This window comes from Schistocerca nitens, chromosome 8 (genome assembly GCF_023898315.1).
Source record: "Schistocerca nitens isolate TAMUIC-IGC-003100 chromosome 8, iqSchNite1.1, whole genome shotgun sequence".
Taxonomy (NCBI): Eukaryota; Metazoa; Arthropoda; class Insecta; order Orthoptera; family Acrididae; genus Schistocerca; species Schistocerca nitens.
This window is the reverse complement of record NC_064621.1, coordinates 346,768,444-346,784,582: the sequence shown is the minus strand read 5'-3', so window position 1 is coordinate 346,784,582 and position 16,139 is coordinate 346,768,444. Positions and strand designations below refer to the sequence as shown.

The 16,139-nt window shown below is 41.1% G+C and overlaps 1 protein-coding gene across 5 annotated transcripts in view; it reads left to right on the top strand.

Annotated features, from left to right (window-relative positions):
- LOC126198541 (solute carrier family 2, facilitated glucose transporter member 1-like) overlaps positions 1 to 16,139 on the top strand; it is a 556,822-nt gene that overhangs the window by 510,617 nt on the left and 30,066 nt on the right. The window contains exon 1 of one of the 5 annotated variants that reach the window (XM_049934948.1): positions 11,468 to 11,526. The exons of the other annotated variants lie outside the window; for them this stretch is intronic. Coding sequence (XP_049790905.1) covers positions 11,515 to 11,526 — 12 coding nt within the window. The 5' untranslated portion in view covers positions 11,468 to 11,514. Of the gene's footprint in view, positions 1 to 11,467; positions 11,527 to 16,139 lie in introns of those variants that run through there. 5 annotated transcript variants of the gene reach the window in all.

Sequence of the window (16,139 nt, the reverse complement as noted above, 5' to 3'; positions counted from 1 at the left end):
AGCCTCGTGGGTCGTCATCTGTCTGGAGACGGGGGAAGTACATCTTGTCCATCTGTAAACCACTAACTGCTGGTGGTATATAGCGTCGCACGGTATAAATTCGAAACGAAGGCTATTTTGCTATTCTTATGCAGGCTACATGACGAACACCATGTAAACTAAAACAAAGCTTTTTTTTTTTTCAAAATCAGAAATATTTACAGGTTAACGCCCCAAGGATCATTAAAGTTAGAGCAACACTTCGTACCGACAAAGTCGCGATAAAAGTATCGCCCGAAGCCTTTTTAGAGGGACAGTTCTAACACTGCCCGACGTGCTGTGGAAAACTTCGAAAAAAAGTCCGAGTGCCTGGGCGTAGATCTGATCCCAGTTCTTTTCAACGTTGGGTTGCATTCTGCTGACTATTGAACCTCTAATACCATTAAATATTTCGACTTATTTGGAAGAATTCTCGTTGTGATGACTTAAACATCTGGAATGACCTTCCTGGTGAGGATTTACTACTGATATCTGTAATGCGGAGATATTTTTCACGAAAAGTATTTTGAATTCGGAGCTCGTCGGGTCTAGCATTTCTCAACAGGTAAAATAGTTTTGCAATTATTGAAGTCTTTATACATTAAGAACTGTCATCATAATGAACAATATCTTCACACCTTCCCGTCATTTATTTATTTATTTATCTGTCAAAACTTTGTTGAAGTTAAAATTATGAAGACTTTGCAGGACAAAAGCTCTTTCGTAGATGCTTTCTCTTTTTCCGTAGTGATTTTGCTTATCGGTAGTTCCATTTCTTTATAGTTTCACAACATATGCAGTCATGTTTTCTACTGATCAGCGAGCATCATTGATATCAGTCTGTTGTCGGCTCCTCCTGCAGGTATTGCCTGTAAAAACAGATTTTCTCTCCGATGAAAAACATTAACGTAATTAGGATACTGATACGTATCCACAAGGAAACTACTTCGTACTCCACCAATCTGCAGGACTCACTGAGAAAATATGAGACAGGGTTCAGAAACAGTCGCTCGCAACAAGTTCTCAGTAATTTGTTCATTCGGTTCTTCGGAATTGAATCGGAATACTTTCCATGTACGGACAGAAGCTCATTTCCCCGAGCAGACACTTTCTCTGCTGCTGCTTGTACGAGTAGGTGTATATGATCTAGTATGTGTTGCCTACGTTTTCCGGTAATAATTCATTCCTGCATAGATGCTCTTTGGTACGAGTGATACGGTCAGAATAATACCGCTTGAGGGCAAGACTTCGTGCGGGTTACAAACTACATATATTCAACTTCGGTGCTTGTAAACATAAAGCTGATCGATGTAAGATCGTAATCTTCTGCAAATAATCAAACGAAATAAGCAACTACAAATTTGAGAAAAATCTTCAGTTGCTCTAAAATGTCTTCAGTTGCTTTAAAATGAAATCATCGACTGAGTGTTAACTTCCTTCTTTGGGTCGAAGTTTCCGCAAAATTTAATTTCCAATCCAAGTTTACATCGTGATCTCGCTCGCATCACTACTAATTATGGAGCGGGATCCGGACATGTGACAAGATAATGCGAACGCTGACTATTCGAAGAACTGACCAAAATCTAATTTGACGTGAAATGAACCAGAACTTCACCATATATATAAATTCCTATTATGGGCACCTATTCTACAGATTCCCGCCTATGTCCCATATTATGTAATAGTAAAACATACCAGGAATTCAAATTTTGGATTAAGATCAATTTCGAATTGCCGTCCAAGAGCGTGAAGTTCAGGAATACAAGAAGCAAAATATAATGAAAATAATTAATAAGAAAAATTTAGTGTGTCAAGGTTTATGTTTCGAGTGTTTATGCAATTTGATGACAAAATGCGCAAATGTCAACATTTAGCATAAAAATATTACTTTAAAGTATTATCAGAAATTCTCCTAAATAGAATGGAAAATTCCAAACAAATAACTTGGAGAATCCTAATTCAAGCATCAATTAATTTTGTTTTGCTGCTAACTTTTGATTAACCTCTGGTTAATTTTGCTAACTTTTGGCGAACCTCTGGTTCATTTAAGTGTAAATTACATTCTGCTAAGCGTAGGTTACCTGCGATTAATTTTTGTTTCATTTTTGAGTACCTGAGATTCTGTTAAAGACAGATTACTTGTGATTAACTTTGTTTCATTTTAGAATAAATTAAATTCTATTAAAGGCAGATTTCGTTCAATCAACATTTCTGTCGTTTAAGAGAATAGGCAAATTCTGTGAAACGCAAGTAACTTTTGATTTATCTTTGTTCAGTTCTAGAGTAATAAAAATTCTGTTAAAAGCAGACTTGACAACCGTTACCGGATCCTTAACTTGTCCTGTAGCTTCCATGGCTAGTTAGTATAAAGATAAAACGGCATAGTATCAAGTTGTGCTATGCTGTGTCGGCGTTGCACTTTGCGTGCAGTGATCAGATTAGACTGTAGCACATTTTTGTTTCTCATTCTGCAACAGAAGCAGCCTGATCATGCACGCTCTACCACAGGTATAGAATCTTAATTCAAGACGAAACTCCTTCAACTGCATCCCTTCTTAACATGTTGTGTTTCATATGCGGTCGATCAAGTTGTCATCAATTTTAGGCGGTATTGGATCAAGAGTAGCACATGTTCTGCAGTGCTGTGTTGTGTCAAGTCTCCGATATGATTTAACTAGGTCATCAAGCAGCCACGTATAATCCCACCTTAAAACACCAAAAGCTTGGATATCTACTTAAATGTCTTTGAAAGGACTTAACCAGTCTCATTATTTTACGGTATAATTTTACACAACCTATCCCCGACATATTCAACATGTACATTGAGCAAGCATACAGAAAATCAAGGAGAAATTTGGGAAGGGAATTAAATTTCAGGGAGAAGAAATAAAAACTTTGAGGCTTTCGAAGACATTGTACTTCTGTCACAGACGGCAAACGACTTGGAAGAGCAGTTGAACGGAATGTGCATTGTCTTTAAAGAAGGATATAAGATAAAAGAAGACGAGTTTTGGTATTTGGGCAGTAAAATAACGGATGATGGCCGAAGTAGAGAGGATATAAAATGTAGATAGGCAGTGGGAAGTAAAGCGTTTCTGACGAAGAGAAATTTGTTAACATCGAATGTAGATTTAAGTGCTGGGAAGTCTTTACTGAAAGGATTTGTATTGAGTGTAGCCATGTATGGAAGTGAAACATGCACGTAAACAGTTTAGAAAGGAAGAAAATAGAAGCTTTCGAAGTGTTGTGCTATAGGAGAATGCTGGAGATTAGATGGGAAAATCACGTAACTAATGAGAAGGCACTGAAAGGAATTGGGAAGACAAGAAATTTGTGGCACGACTTGAGCAAAAGAAGGGATCGGTTGATAGGACACATTCTGAAGCATCAAGAGATCACCAGTTTAGTGTTACAGGAAAGCGTGAGGGGTAAAAATCGTAGAGGGAGACCAAAAGATGTGTACAGTAAGCAGATTCAGAAGGATGTCGGCTTACAACTTTGCCATTTACGAAACATTAATGACATTTGCCATTTTTAAAAAATTACGTCCTTTATATGGTATCCTTCTGTACAACTGTTGAGATTCCTCATTGACCTCTGCAACATCTCAGCTGGGATACTGTGAATTGCATCTCGAATTCTTTGCTTTAACTCATCCAGGGTTCTTGGTCGAGTCGTGTAGACTTTGCTCTTGAGGTAAACCCGCAAGAAAAAATCACAAACGGATAAATCTGGCGGTCTAGGGGGTCAGGGAATGTTACCGAATTGTGAGATCACACGGTTGCCAAACAATTCTCGCACATATGCCATTGATTGCCGTGCAGTGTGTGATGTCGCTCCGTCCTGTTCAAACCAGGCTTCTTGAACGTTTGGAAAGTTGTTCAATGCAGCTGTAATGAAAGTTCGTAACATCTCCACGTAACGATCGGAATTGACAGTTATTGTGTTTCCCTGTTCGTTTGCGAAAATCGCATGTGATGAAACACCACACCATGCTGTCACTTGACTAGCGTGTGAAGGGCGCTCACGAACATATTTAGCATTTGTGTTTGCCCACTAACGGTGGTTCTGTTTATTCACGTAACGTGTGAGATGAAAGTGTGCCTCATCTGACATCCACAACTTGATTAGAAAATCATCGTCTTGTTTTTTTTATTATTTGTTGACAAATCCTAATCGTAGCCGGTAATCGTTGTCCTTCAGTTGCTGCTCCATCTGTAGTTGGTACGGATGAAATTTTAAAACAACATGAAGAATTCTGCGAACATTCTCTCGGGGCATTCCATCCACTGTTGCTTGCTTACGAATTGAACGCCGTGGGCTCCGTAAGACAGACTCGCGCACACCATCAATGTCCGCTGGAAAACGCACAATTCATGGTCGTCCTGTTGGTTTCTTCTTGAGGGCAGATCCAGTCTCTTCAAAGTTATTAATTAAACATTTTATCGCGTGTTTCGACGGAACGGCATCATGACGTTTTAAATTATAAAAACGTCAAAACTCCCTCTGCACCGCTACCAAACTGTCATTGTTTTTATAAAACATTTTTATGGCTAACGCACGCTGTTATCCGTTCCAATGATCCATGATTACTGAAATGGCGGACTGTTTACTCGCTGTCACGAACCCGCACTGATGCCACCAGCCCATGGCTGCCACTATTTATTTCAAACATTCCCATTATTCTGTGTCACTCCGTATATGTACAGTGTCTGTGTATATTGCAAGAAATCTTTTCTCTCTGTGGACAAAGAAACAATAAACACAAAGATTACTTATTTTAATGTTAAATTCGGAGACATAGTTCTTGAAACCATAAACGATTGCTCCAGACATCACCGAAACAATAATCCAGATTTTTTTAAAAAATTAAATTAACAATACTTCGGACCGCAGAAATTAAAAGATCTAGGCAGAAAAAATGATTAAGAGAATGGTAAAGAAAAATTTTTGAGAAGAAAATACTGAAGTACAAGTGTACACATGCAGAAGAAAGCTAAGAAATGGATGGAAGAATAAAACAGCAAAAAATGAAATATACTGGAAACGAAGATAGCGAAGAGGTAGAAGACGAACAACACAGCTTGAAAAGTGATACTCGTCTGATAATTGAGACCTAGAAAAGATAAAAAATAAGATTACAAATATTTAGTGAGCTCGATAGAAGTATGCGTCTAATGCATTATTCTGCAAAGTTAGTATGTTAATGTTAATTGCGAGTTGACAGATAATTATATTGTTGAATTGGGTGATTTAATTCGGAGTCTGTAGTGAACTCGCGCGTTAATCTGGTACGCAGAAAAGAGTGGATGTGCGATGGTGAGACGTCGAACGGGTGCGTACAGCGGCTGCGTTGTGCGTACGTGCCTCGCGGCACGGGCAGAATCTCCAGCCCAGGGGTGGACAACCAAAACAGCCCCTCAGACGGATAAGGGGCTTCACACAGCGCGGCAAACTGCGTTGTTCATCTCCGCAAGAGGCAGGCTTCACGACTGAACAGAACGGGCATAGAAATAGTTCCTTTTTCATGTCTGCTTTTGTTCGAGTTCCGACGTAAATCTTCCACTTTTGTTGGTGAGACTACGAAAACTCGGTTTGCGTCTATGGTCGTGCCACTGCTAGCTACTCCAAATACAGATAACTTACTAATTACACCTGCAAGGCACATTTACGCAATAATTCTTTCCACGCTCCTTATGTGAATGGAACAGAAAGAAATCCTCATAGCGGTAGAATTAGAAGTACCATCTTCGTTGCACTTCACACTGTTTCCAGAGTATAGTTTTAGATCATGCCAATAACGTACAGTTCGAGACCTACTGATTTTCAACATTTCTATAATCTCTTAATGGTGTCGTGCTGCTGTTGTACGTAAAATGTTTGTTTCTCGCGTTTGGGTGCTCGTAGTTGTTGGAACAATTGCGCATTTCGTTTTCATCTGGTTGAATGATGCAAACGTCCCCAAAACTTTTGAATAAGAGGTCGCGTACGGAGGAGAAATGGCGTCCTTATCTGTGTACTTGCGGTATCTCTGAGTTACGACCTCCTTGGAAATCTCCCGCGCATCTTGTCAAGGCGGTAACGCACTCGTTTGCTTAGGGTTTACCACGGGTTGTTAGCGAAACATTGTGTGTCACACTAGGCTGACGTAAAATCCCAGACGCCTTGCACTGCGTAGTATGTCTACATGAGTTCCTAGGAAGTGTCGAGCCTGCTTATGAGTGTTGACATTTTCCAAGTCAGACGTGTTACGTGTGACTGTTGCCTCACATCACGGTCATTTTGGAGGTGTCTTTCCCCTGTTTATACGATATTGTGTTGATATACATTGGTTGCCCCTCTATCGACGTCGGAGCGTTAGCAATTTTTCATTATTTTATTTCCATATTTTTACTTAATTTCTCTATGTGTGATTTTGAACTATGTCGCGCGTAGGAAATTTGAAGTGTGGGCCAAAAGTGTCACTGTCGCTGTGAACGGCAATCAGCGGGAAGAAAAGAATACAAATACTGAATATTGTTGGCTCAGTTCTTTGCGCATGGTACGAACTGTATTATCTCCTTACCCAAGGCTTGTTTACGACTTCTGGGTAGCATAAAATCATTCTTACGGTTTGACAGGTAAGGACCAAAAAAAAAAAGACAACGCCACGTAAAAGCTTATTCTTGAACTACGGGGAGCCTGTATTCCAGGAGGAGTCAAAGAAACAAGTATTTTTCTCTAACATACGTGCAGTATTTATGAGTATGACAAAATCGAAGAAATGCATTTGTACATTAAGGGGAAACACCTTGGATGGAATGGGGAAGGATTACATGATCCTATGTATAGTTGTAGTTTTTATATCCACAGCACATACAGATGCAGATTAAAAGCGGAATAGTATTGGCGAACATGAGAAGCAAATAACAAATCTGCTGACCCCAAACACTTCGCTGTAGTTACAGAAAAAGTTCTTGAAATAACTCGTAACATCGAAATTACTACATGATTGTGAAATGCAGAGAATATGGATCTAGTGAATAAGAGAACAGAAGTGTGTTGTATCTGATAGTAAGGGAGAATGTAAATATTTAAGGAAGTAGGATTAATTAAATTTTGTAGTGAAGTGTAGCAATCGTTATACACAAACCAAGAGGCACGTGCGCAACATTTGTCAGGCGGTGGGAGGCGCAATCGGGGTAAACGTAAAAGATCTAGTAATCCAGCTAAACAGGCGATAGAGATAGTAGGAAGCAAGTAAGAACGTGTGTTCAAATTGTTGAAGAAAAATTGCCAGCTGACTTAGCTAAGCTTGACTCGAAACAGAAGCTGGTCAACGCATTAGACGAATCCAAAATAGGTGGAGAGAGGAAAAAAAATCGGAAAAAATTACTTGGGTCTCCGTTTCTGTCGAGCGGTTTGTTAAATGTGATACTAGGCATCCTCAGCAATTCTCTTTGTAAATGGATGTTTTTCATGATGGTATACGTCGCAAGTAAGATGATCTCTTCCAATAATGCTAGAATCTTCTCATGTTACTCTCCTCGTTCAAACATGTTTCGGAACATTTTCATCCTCAACAAAGTGGTCTTACATTAACGAGGCATTAATTTCTACTTGGTGACGCTCTGTACGACATGGATTAACTGATTACATAACGTGTCACAGTATCGTTGTGCTTGGCATCATGCACATGTTCCTCCCATGCATATGGAGGTACAAAAACAATACACTTGCTATGCCTCGTAACAACACTCACTGAACTTCAGAAACATGAAATACATATTCATATGCGGCAGGGATTAAGTTTGTTATTGCTGTTTACGAAAAATAACGTGTGCATTAATTTAAGAAATACAGCAACCACTCAAGTTTTTATATATTTTTATTTAAGCCAGTAGGCGTTTCGGGCTTTCATCAATTTTCAGCTAGCGTAATGTTTATTACAATCATCAGTAAGTACATCATTAAAACATCAACAGCAGATTGGATTCTGCAGCTGCCTTGTGTAAAATAAAAATTTTGTTTAGCTACTACACTTTGTAGACATTATAGTGACTGAACTTACAGAATACTATGATATGTGTTACACTAATTGAATATGGGTGAAACTCCGAAATGCGTATTGGCTTAAATAAAATTACATAAAAATGTGGCTGGTTGCTATTTTCCTTAAAATAGTATTAGGTTGGTGCATAAGTTCGTATCGTTTTTTCATAAGTTTGATAAACACAGTAGATATACATAACAGAGACTTAAGTCATCAAAAATATATTTACAACAGTCTGCCAACGCTGAGGTAACTTTTCGTTTCTGCGACTGTAGAAATCACGTGGTTCTGAGGCCAAGAACTCCTCGAGCCATGTTCGGAGCGTGTTTTCATCTGAAAAAGAAGTTCCTTGAAGGTCGTTCGATAGAGAGCGGAAAATGTGACAATGTGTCGGCGCAACATCAAGTGAATAAGGCGGGCGCGGAGTGACTTCCCATCCCAACTCCGGTACAGTGTCTTTCGTCAGTATAACAGAATGCGGGCGGGTGTTATTGTGGAGTAGCATCTCTTCACGCAATCTTCCTCATCGTTGTTTTTGGGCTGTGTCTACAAGATGTCTCAATTATTGACGATAAATGTGAGCATTGATGGTTACACGTACGGGGAGCAATTCGTTGTAGACCATACTGTTCCACAGATGCATAACATTATCTTTTTTGGATGCGCGAAGGTCTTTGTTCGGGGAGTTGTTTGGGCTCAACCACTCCTTTCTTTTCCATATGTTAGCCTGACGATACCATTTCTCGTCACCAGTAATGATACAGGATAGGAATGGTCGGTGTTGTTCACGAGCCAATTGATGACTAGTAAGCATGGATGCGCACATACCCGTTAATTTTTGTGCTTTTGGCTTCGAACTTAGGGTAACTACACACCAGATTTTTGAACCTTCCCCGTTGCATACAAATGTCGCACGACGGTGGAACGAGCATAGTCCATTACATGTGCAAGTTCTCGAGTACACTGATATGGATCGTTGTGGATTAACGCGTTTAAACGATCTTCATCAAACCCCGAAGGTCTTCCTGAACATGGAAAGTCACTAGTATCAAAACGATCCTCCACGAAACGAGAAAACCATTTTCTTGCCGTGCTCCGTCCAATGGCTTTATCCCCACACACGGTTACCACTGCTGCTTCAGCCCTCTATTGAACTCAAAACGAAGACTACTTTGGAAATGTTCCGATTTCTGTACTTGGCATTCCATTTTCTAGCGTCCACAGCTCCACTCACTATGCCCAAATGACAAAAAGATAATATGTAAATTCAAGTAGCAACAGTGAACTAGAAATAAAAAAAATGATAATCAATAAATATACCCGTAGCTAACGGAATACCAACATGCAAACCAAAAACGCTACGAATGTATGCACCAACGTAATATAACCCACAGCAACAGTCCTCAACAGCCAGCAAAGTGGATATTTATTTATTTATACCCCATAAATCCAATCAAGCGAGGCGTTCGCATGGATGTAGGACGTGTCAGAATTATTACAAATAATACAAAAGGAATACATAAAATAACCTTTTTCAAGAAGATTCTGGTATAAGACAAAATACACATTAATAGGTATAGAAAAAATTGCATTAAAAATATGGTAGATCTTATTAGTTAAATGAAAGACGCAGTAATGTTAACAGTGATTGTGATTATCGTAATGCCAATAGCACATCAAATTAGTAAATGAAAAAAATCAATTTCAGTTAACTCTACTGAAATATTCTTCTACCGAATAGAAGGAATTATTTAATAAATACTGTTTGAGCTCCCAGAATGAGATTTTCACTCTGCAGCGGAGTGTGCGCTGATATGAAACTTCCTGGCAGATTAAAACTGTGTGCCCGACCGAGACTCGAACTCGAGACCTTTGCCTTTCGCGGGCAAGTGCTCTACCATCTGAGCTACCGAAGCACGACTCACGCCCGGTACTCACAGCTTTACTTCTGCCAGTACCTCGTCTCCTACCTTCCAAACTTTACAGAAGCTCTCCTGCGAACCTTGCAGTAGGTAGGAGACGAGGTACTGGCAGAAGTAAAGCTGTGAGTACCGGGCGTGAGTCGTGCTTCGGTAGCTCAGATGGTAGAGCACTTGCCCGCGAAAGGCAAAGGTCCCGAGTTCGAGTCTCGGTCGGGCACACAGTTTTAATCTGCCAGGAAGTTTCACTGTTTGAGCTGTTGTTTAAATTTGGGAAGCTCGTGGATAAGTAATTTCAGTGATGGTGAGAGAGCATTGAACACCTTGCACCTCATGTAATGGACTCCTTTTTGTACAATAGTAAGGTTTTTTAAATTTACAATGGAGATCCATCTTCCTCCTGGTACTGTGGGTATGGTATGAATCATTGGTTTTGTACGATTGTCCATTTTTACCAATCAAACATAACAGGGAGTAGATATATTGGCATGCAGTTGTCAGTATCCCTAATTTTCTGAAAAGGTTCCTACAAGCATGTCTAGGCTGGACTCCGCTCATTATCCTAATAACTCTCTTTTGGACAATGAATACTTTTTTGAATAGTGGCTGATTACCCCAGAAAACTATGCCATACAGCAATAATGCTTGGAAATAACTAAAATAAGCAGTTTTTGTGTGTGTCGGTCACATACAGTGAAAATAACACGAACAGCGAATGTTGCTGAGCTGAGTTTTTTGTGAAGGTGCAAAATATGTTCAGATCATTTTAGACTGTTGTCAGTTTTTACACACAGAAACTTGGTTGACTCAGCTTGTAGTAATTATTAATAACATGTGTAGTTTTTGACACCTCCATCTGCAAGAAAAGAAATTAAGGATGACCACCAGAACAACCACACAAATTATGACAAAGTATCTGATCATTTAATGAAAATACTACAAAGGCTAACCAACTGGAATTTAAGGCCTCAGTACAATAAGGCCACACTGGTGGTGGAACAAATGTTTGTGTCAGGAAAATAACAGAAGAAGAAAAAGCTCGTTGCATACACAGGCGGGACCCAATTCTCATAATTTGTTCTTCAAATGGTGCAATTAGAGCACTAGAAACGTAAAGAAGATGGTGCACAGAAATAGTTCAGTTTTCCGTGAATTTTGGGACTCCTGAGGTCCGCGACAGTTCACGAGCAAAGGACTCACTTTACTGGGAACACTGGCGACCTTGGGGCCGGCACAAAGCCATCAGCTTCCGCTGTTCTCCGGAGGCGGGAAAGCCAGGTTCGGCGTCCCCTCAACCCCAGGCAAGCAAGCCACGTGCACCGCGTCTCGGCGCCGCGTCTCGCGGGCGGCTCTAGGCACGCCGGTGGGCCAGTCTCCCGCCGGCCAATGGGAGCACGCCACGTCACGCGCGCAGAGGCCGTGCCCCCACGTTCCCCCCTCCCCCCACCACCCACCCGCGCACGACCGGATCCCCACTTTATATGTCTGGGGGCTCGCCGCGCGACGCACAGTTCCGAGTGACGGTCTAGTCGGCAAGTAGCAGCCATGTACGTCAAGGTGAGTAAGCGCTCGGCGCAGCTTTGGCGGGTTCCCGCGCGACTGGGGTGCTCTATGGGATCGACCACAGATTGCAGCCCTTCTTTTCTCATAAAAAGAGGAATTGTGCTCTGGGCACGGACGCGTGTGGCACAACAAACGTAAGTTTCTGTTACTTGGCTAATTTGGGGATCACGAATAAGTTCTCACTGCCCAGAAAAGCCATACGTGTGATGTTTCCAGCTTTAGAGGAAGATAGGGACAATAGTCACTAATATTAGTATAATTATTTTTGCTTTACCCAAACCTGTTTCAGCACTTTTTGCCCTATCTTCAGTGCGCCCTTGGTGATTTCTGCTATAAGGGCATTAGGCTGGGGCCCAAGGCTTGCTTCTACGCTCAACTTTTGGTCACTGAATGCTAGAGCCATCATCAGAGGCTATAGAAAGTTCGGTTGCCGAGTTTGTTTCAATTAGAAACTTGCTTTTTCTTTCTAGCCTGTGATTATGTCTCCAACATTAGGAGACGAAACCTCCAGCACAGGAAGATGCCTCGAACGGCTGCCTAAGGAACATAGAACGAAAGTCATCAAGGGAGCAAATACCAGTCGTAAAAGCTGTGTTGTCACTGGGATTTTGTTGTTGTTGTTGTTTATCAGTCTCAAATGAAGCGATCAGTTGTTTTGTGCTGGTAGTTTTAAAATGGCTCTGAGCACTATGGGACTTAACTTCTGAGGTCATCAGTCCCCCAGAACTCGGAACTACTTAAACCTAACTAACCTAAGAACATCACAAACATCCATGCCCAAGGCAGGATTCGAACCTGCGACTGTAGCGGTCGCACGGTTCCAGACTGTAGCGCCTAGAACCACTCGGCCACCCCGGCCGGCTGGTAGTTTTGTATTTACGTTACATTTTACACCTTTTCATGAGTTCTGATGAAGAAGTCTTGTTTCCGTTGTTTTAGACATGTTAAAAACTCATTTCCTTCGTTACCTAAAGGGTAACAATAAATGTGATACACCTTTTGTAAATTAATTTTTGTTATAATTATTTGTTATTTACGTGATAAACTCAACATGAAGTAGTAACTGAACGAAAATTTACCATATACGCAGAATTGCGTATGTACAGGAAACTGTTGAACTCGTATCCTGCTACCTTGCCAACTAAAAGACAATTTGCTCACTTGGTAAGTAGAGTAGCAATACTGGGAAGATGAAATTTTTTTTAACGAAATGATTCTTTTTCTATGTCATGTAGTCAGTCTTCTGGATTTTTGCGGGAGCACGAATTTGTCATTCAGCATAGTATTTTGTAGAAGTACCATTACAATTTCGTACGTATTATTTTCATACAAGTCTACCGCAAGTCGCCTTCGCTGACATCCGCGTAGCTAAGGGAAAAAAAAGTTAGGTAACATATTTGTGATCACAGTATTTAAACACGCCGTTGAAAGGAGGAGGAGGAGATTAGTTAACGTCCCGTCGACGACGAGGTCATTAGAGACGGAGCACAAGCTCGCGTTAGGGAAGGATCGGGAAGGAATGCCACCCTGCCCTTTCGAAGGAACCTCCCCGGCATTTGCCTTAAGCGATTTACGGAAACCACGAAAAACCTAAATCAGGATGGCTGGACGCGGGTTTGAAGCGTCGTCCTCGGGAATGCGAGTCCAGTGTGCTAACCACTGCGCTTCCCCGCTCGCTGCCGTTGAAAGGAACAAGCTGATGGTGTTAAACACACATTCATTGAATGTTTCTACCAAGTATCACTAGTGTTAGAAGTTGTGACGACGCAAATTTTCTGTTTTCCGGAAAGAAGCCATATCGCTGCAGAGCTTTTTGCTTTGTTACGACGGCCCCCGTAACACTATTAGCTTCTGATCCTCTGACACAGGCGTCGCTTTTACAGTAATGAGATTTGGCTTGCTTTTCTCGCTACGCGTCTTTGGACCTAAATGACTGACGCATTACCAAGGAAAACAGTTGTGTCAAAAATCCTATGGAGGATAAATCTGAACTTTCTGTGTTTACTCCGTCATCTCAGAATATTTTTTTTTTTTTTGCATAGATTTCTACCTGGATCTCAGCAATAATGATAATAAAATGACGTTCGGTAAGTCGGTGAATCTGGTACCTGTGAGCAAACCACAATCATGCTTTTTCCACATAAAAAAATCTGATTTAGTATTCATCGCTAATCTCGCTATCTTTGTAAAGATAAATTAAGTTGTCGTTAAGAGACAGGATTTATCTATGAAAATATTCGCGTAAGTGGGCACGTCATCAAGGTAAAAAGACACTGTCGACGTACTCGTACTGTATTTCTATACTAATGCTCGCCACTGAGCAGATATATCGCTTCACAAGAATGCTGGGATGGTTCCTTCAACAAAGTCCCGGGTGGTTTCTTTCTCTTCATTGGTCTAACTGCGGCAGTGCTCATTCCTTAACGATCTCGGCGTTGACGAGACGTCTACTTCGTCCATTCGTCGTCCTCTCAACACGACCGGTTATGCAATATCCCTAGGAATTCGTTGCAAAACGTTGTATGTCATGTTTCTTCTGGGTTTTTAAGAGTTCTAACTAATCATTTGTTCACCGGGATCTTTAATTATGATCTATAATTTCACATCAAGACGAGTGCTCCTGGATGCTGTCTTCCGGTTCCAACACTGCACGTTCGCCGCCTGTGGGCTCTATTTCAGTCGTGCGCTCTCCTTCACAGGTCACTACATCCGCCGGACAAGTATATAATGGAGTACAATTTGTTAGATAAAAACGGGCCTAGTATACTTTTAGATGTGGCCGTAACTCAGCACGTGTTCAAAATGAGCGAAGGACAGCATACAGATAGATTATTAAAGTCGGCGTAAATTCCTAGAAATAAGCAGTGAATTATGCTTCGGCGGATGTCATGGAAGTCCAGTCGCAATAAGGATTACTCACGTTGTTTCGAGGTCGGAAATTTGGCCACTGGCCAACTAGCATAGACTGAACACTGTACACACACACACACACACACACACACACACACACACACACACACAGAGAGAGAGAGAGAGAGAGAGAGAGAGAGAGAGAGAGAGAGAGAGAGAGAACAACAGAAACAACACCGTACCATTCCGTTGTTCAGACAGTTCATCGCTCGGACTGTTCATACTTACTTTCGATGTCTCAAGCTTCCAGCACTCGTCAGGGAAAGCAACCGCTCTACATGACTTGTATTATCGTTTTCTTGGTGGCGATTGTCATTTTGAGCGCTCAGAAACTACATTCGACTAACTTTTGGCGATTTCTACGTGGTATCGATTGTTAATTTTGTACCGTCAGTTTACAATATCCGTATTGCTGTGGATACTGGATCTAATGTGGAAAACAAAGTAGATCGTTCGATGGTATCCCAAATATTTCACAATATCGGTGGACAAATAATGTAAAATTGTGTATATCTGTTGTCAATTCACTTACAAAAGTCTGTACCCAGTGCCATGAAATACTGTCATTGTGAAAGATGTCACCGTTTGTACTATAAATAATGTCCATGGAAATATAGTGGTCAGAGTTATTTCTAGTTAATGACTGATTCACTTAAGCTATATGAATCCAGCTGTCACCTTAAAATATATCCCACACCGTTAGACAGTCACCAAAAGCGTCATTGTTAGAAAACTGGACCTCTCAGCAAGATAGGGATATATGGGATACGCGGGCAGTTCGTACTGATGGAACACTGTTTATCAAATCATGTAGTGTCCAACGACTGTTTGTTCACTCAAAAAAAATGGCTCTGAGCACTATGGGACTCAACATCTGAGGTCATCAGTTCCCTAGAACCTAGAACTACGTAAACCTAACTAACGTAAGGACATCACACACATCCATGCCCGAGGCAGGATTCGAACCTGCGACCGTAGCAGTCGCGCGGTTCCTGACTGAAGCGCCTAGAACCGCTCGGCCACCGAGGTCGGCTATGTTCACTCAAGAGGACGGGCTCCGATGTCAACTTGCTGTTAAGAAAAGTCATTTTGATTGTCTTCTTCCATATTCCGTTATCTCTGATTATTTACACTACTTGATTGATGACAGGTCCAGCCTTCTACATGCATACCGCTAACCCTCGGTACTTCAGTATGAGTACGAAAGTAGGAAATTCTTCTCATTTACCGTTGTCCACTCCATCGTCTTAAATTACAGAGCGGGCTGGCGCAGTAGTTAGCATACTGGACTCGCATTTGGGAGAGAGACGGTTCAAATCCTCGTCCGTGTTTTTCTTGTACTGGCTCTTCATATGTTTCTTGAGCTCTTTCACCAATCAACTACAAGAAGCTTTTCGGCATAGTCAGCCATTTTTTTCGTGATACGATCCCAGGAAGGGAGCAATACTCGAAGATATGTTATTAAGTGTCTTGTAAATTATTTCTTTCATAACAAACTGCAAGGCTTGTAAAAAGAAAGACATAGTGAACAAGAGATGATTTTGGGGAACAGGGACACCATGTAGGTTACTTGCTCTGAACAGTGTATAGTATTGTGCAATTAATGTCAATTTTAATATACTTGTTTTTGTCATCTGTCGTCTGAATTCTCTCTCGTGGTTTATCCGCCCGTCGTGCGTTATTTTGCGTCCAAGGTA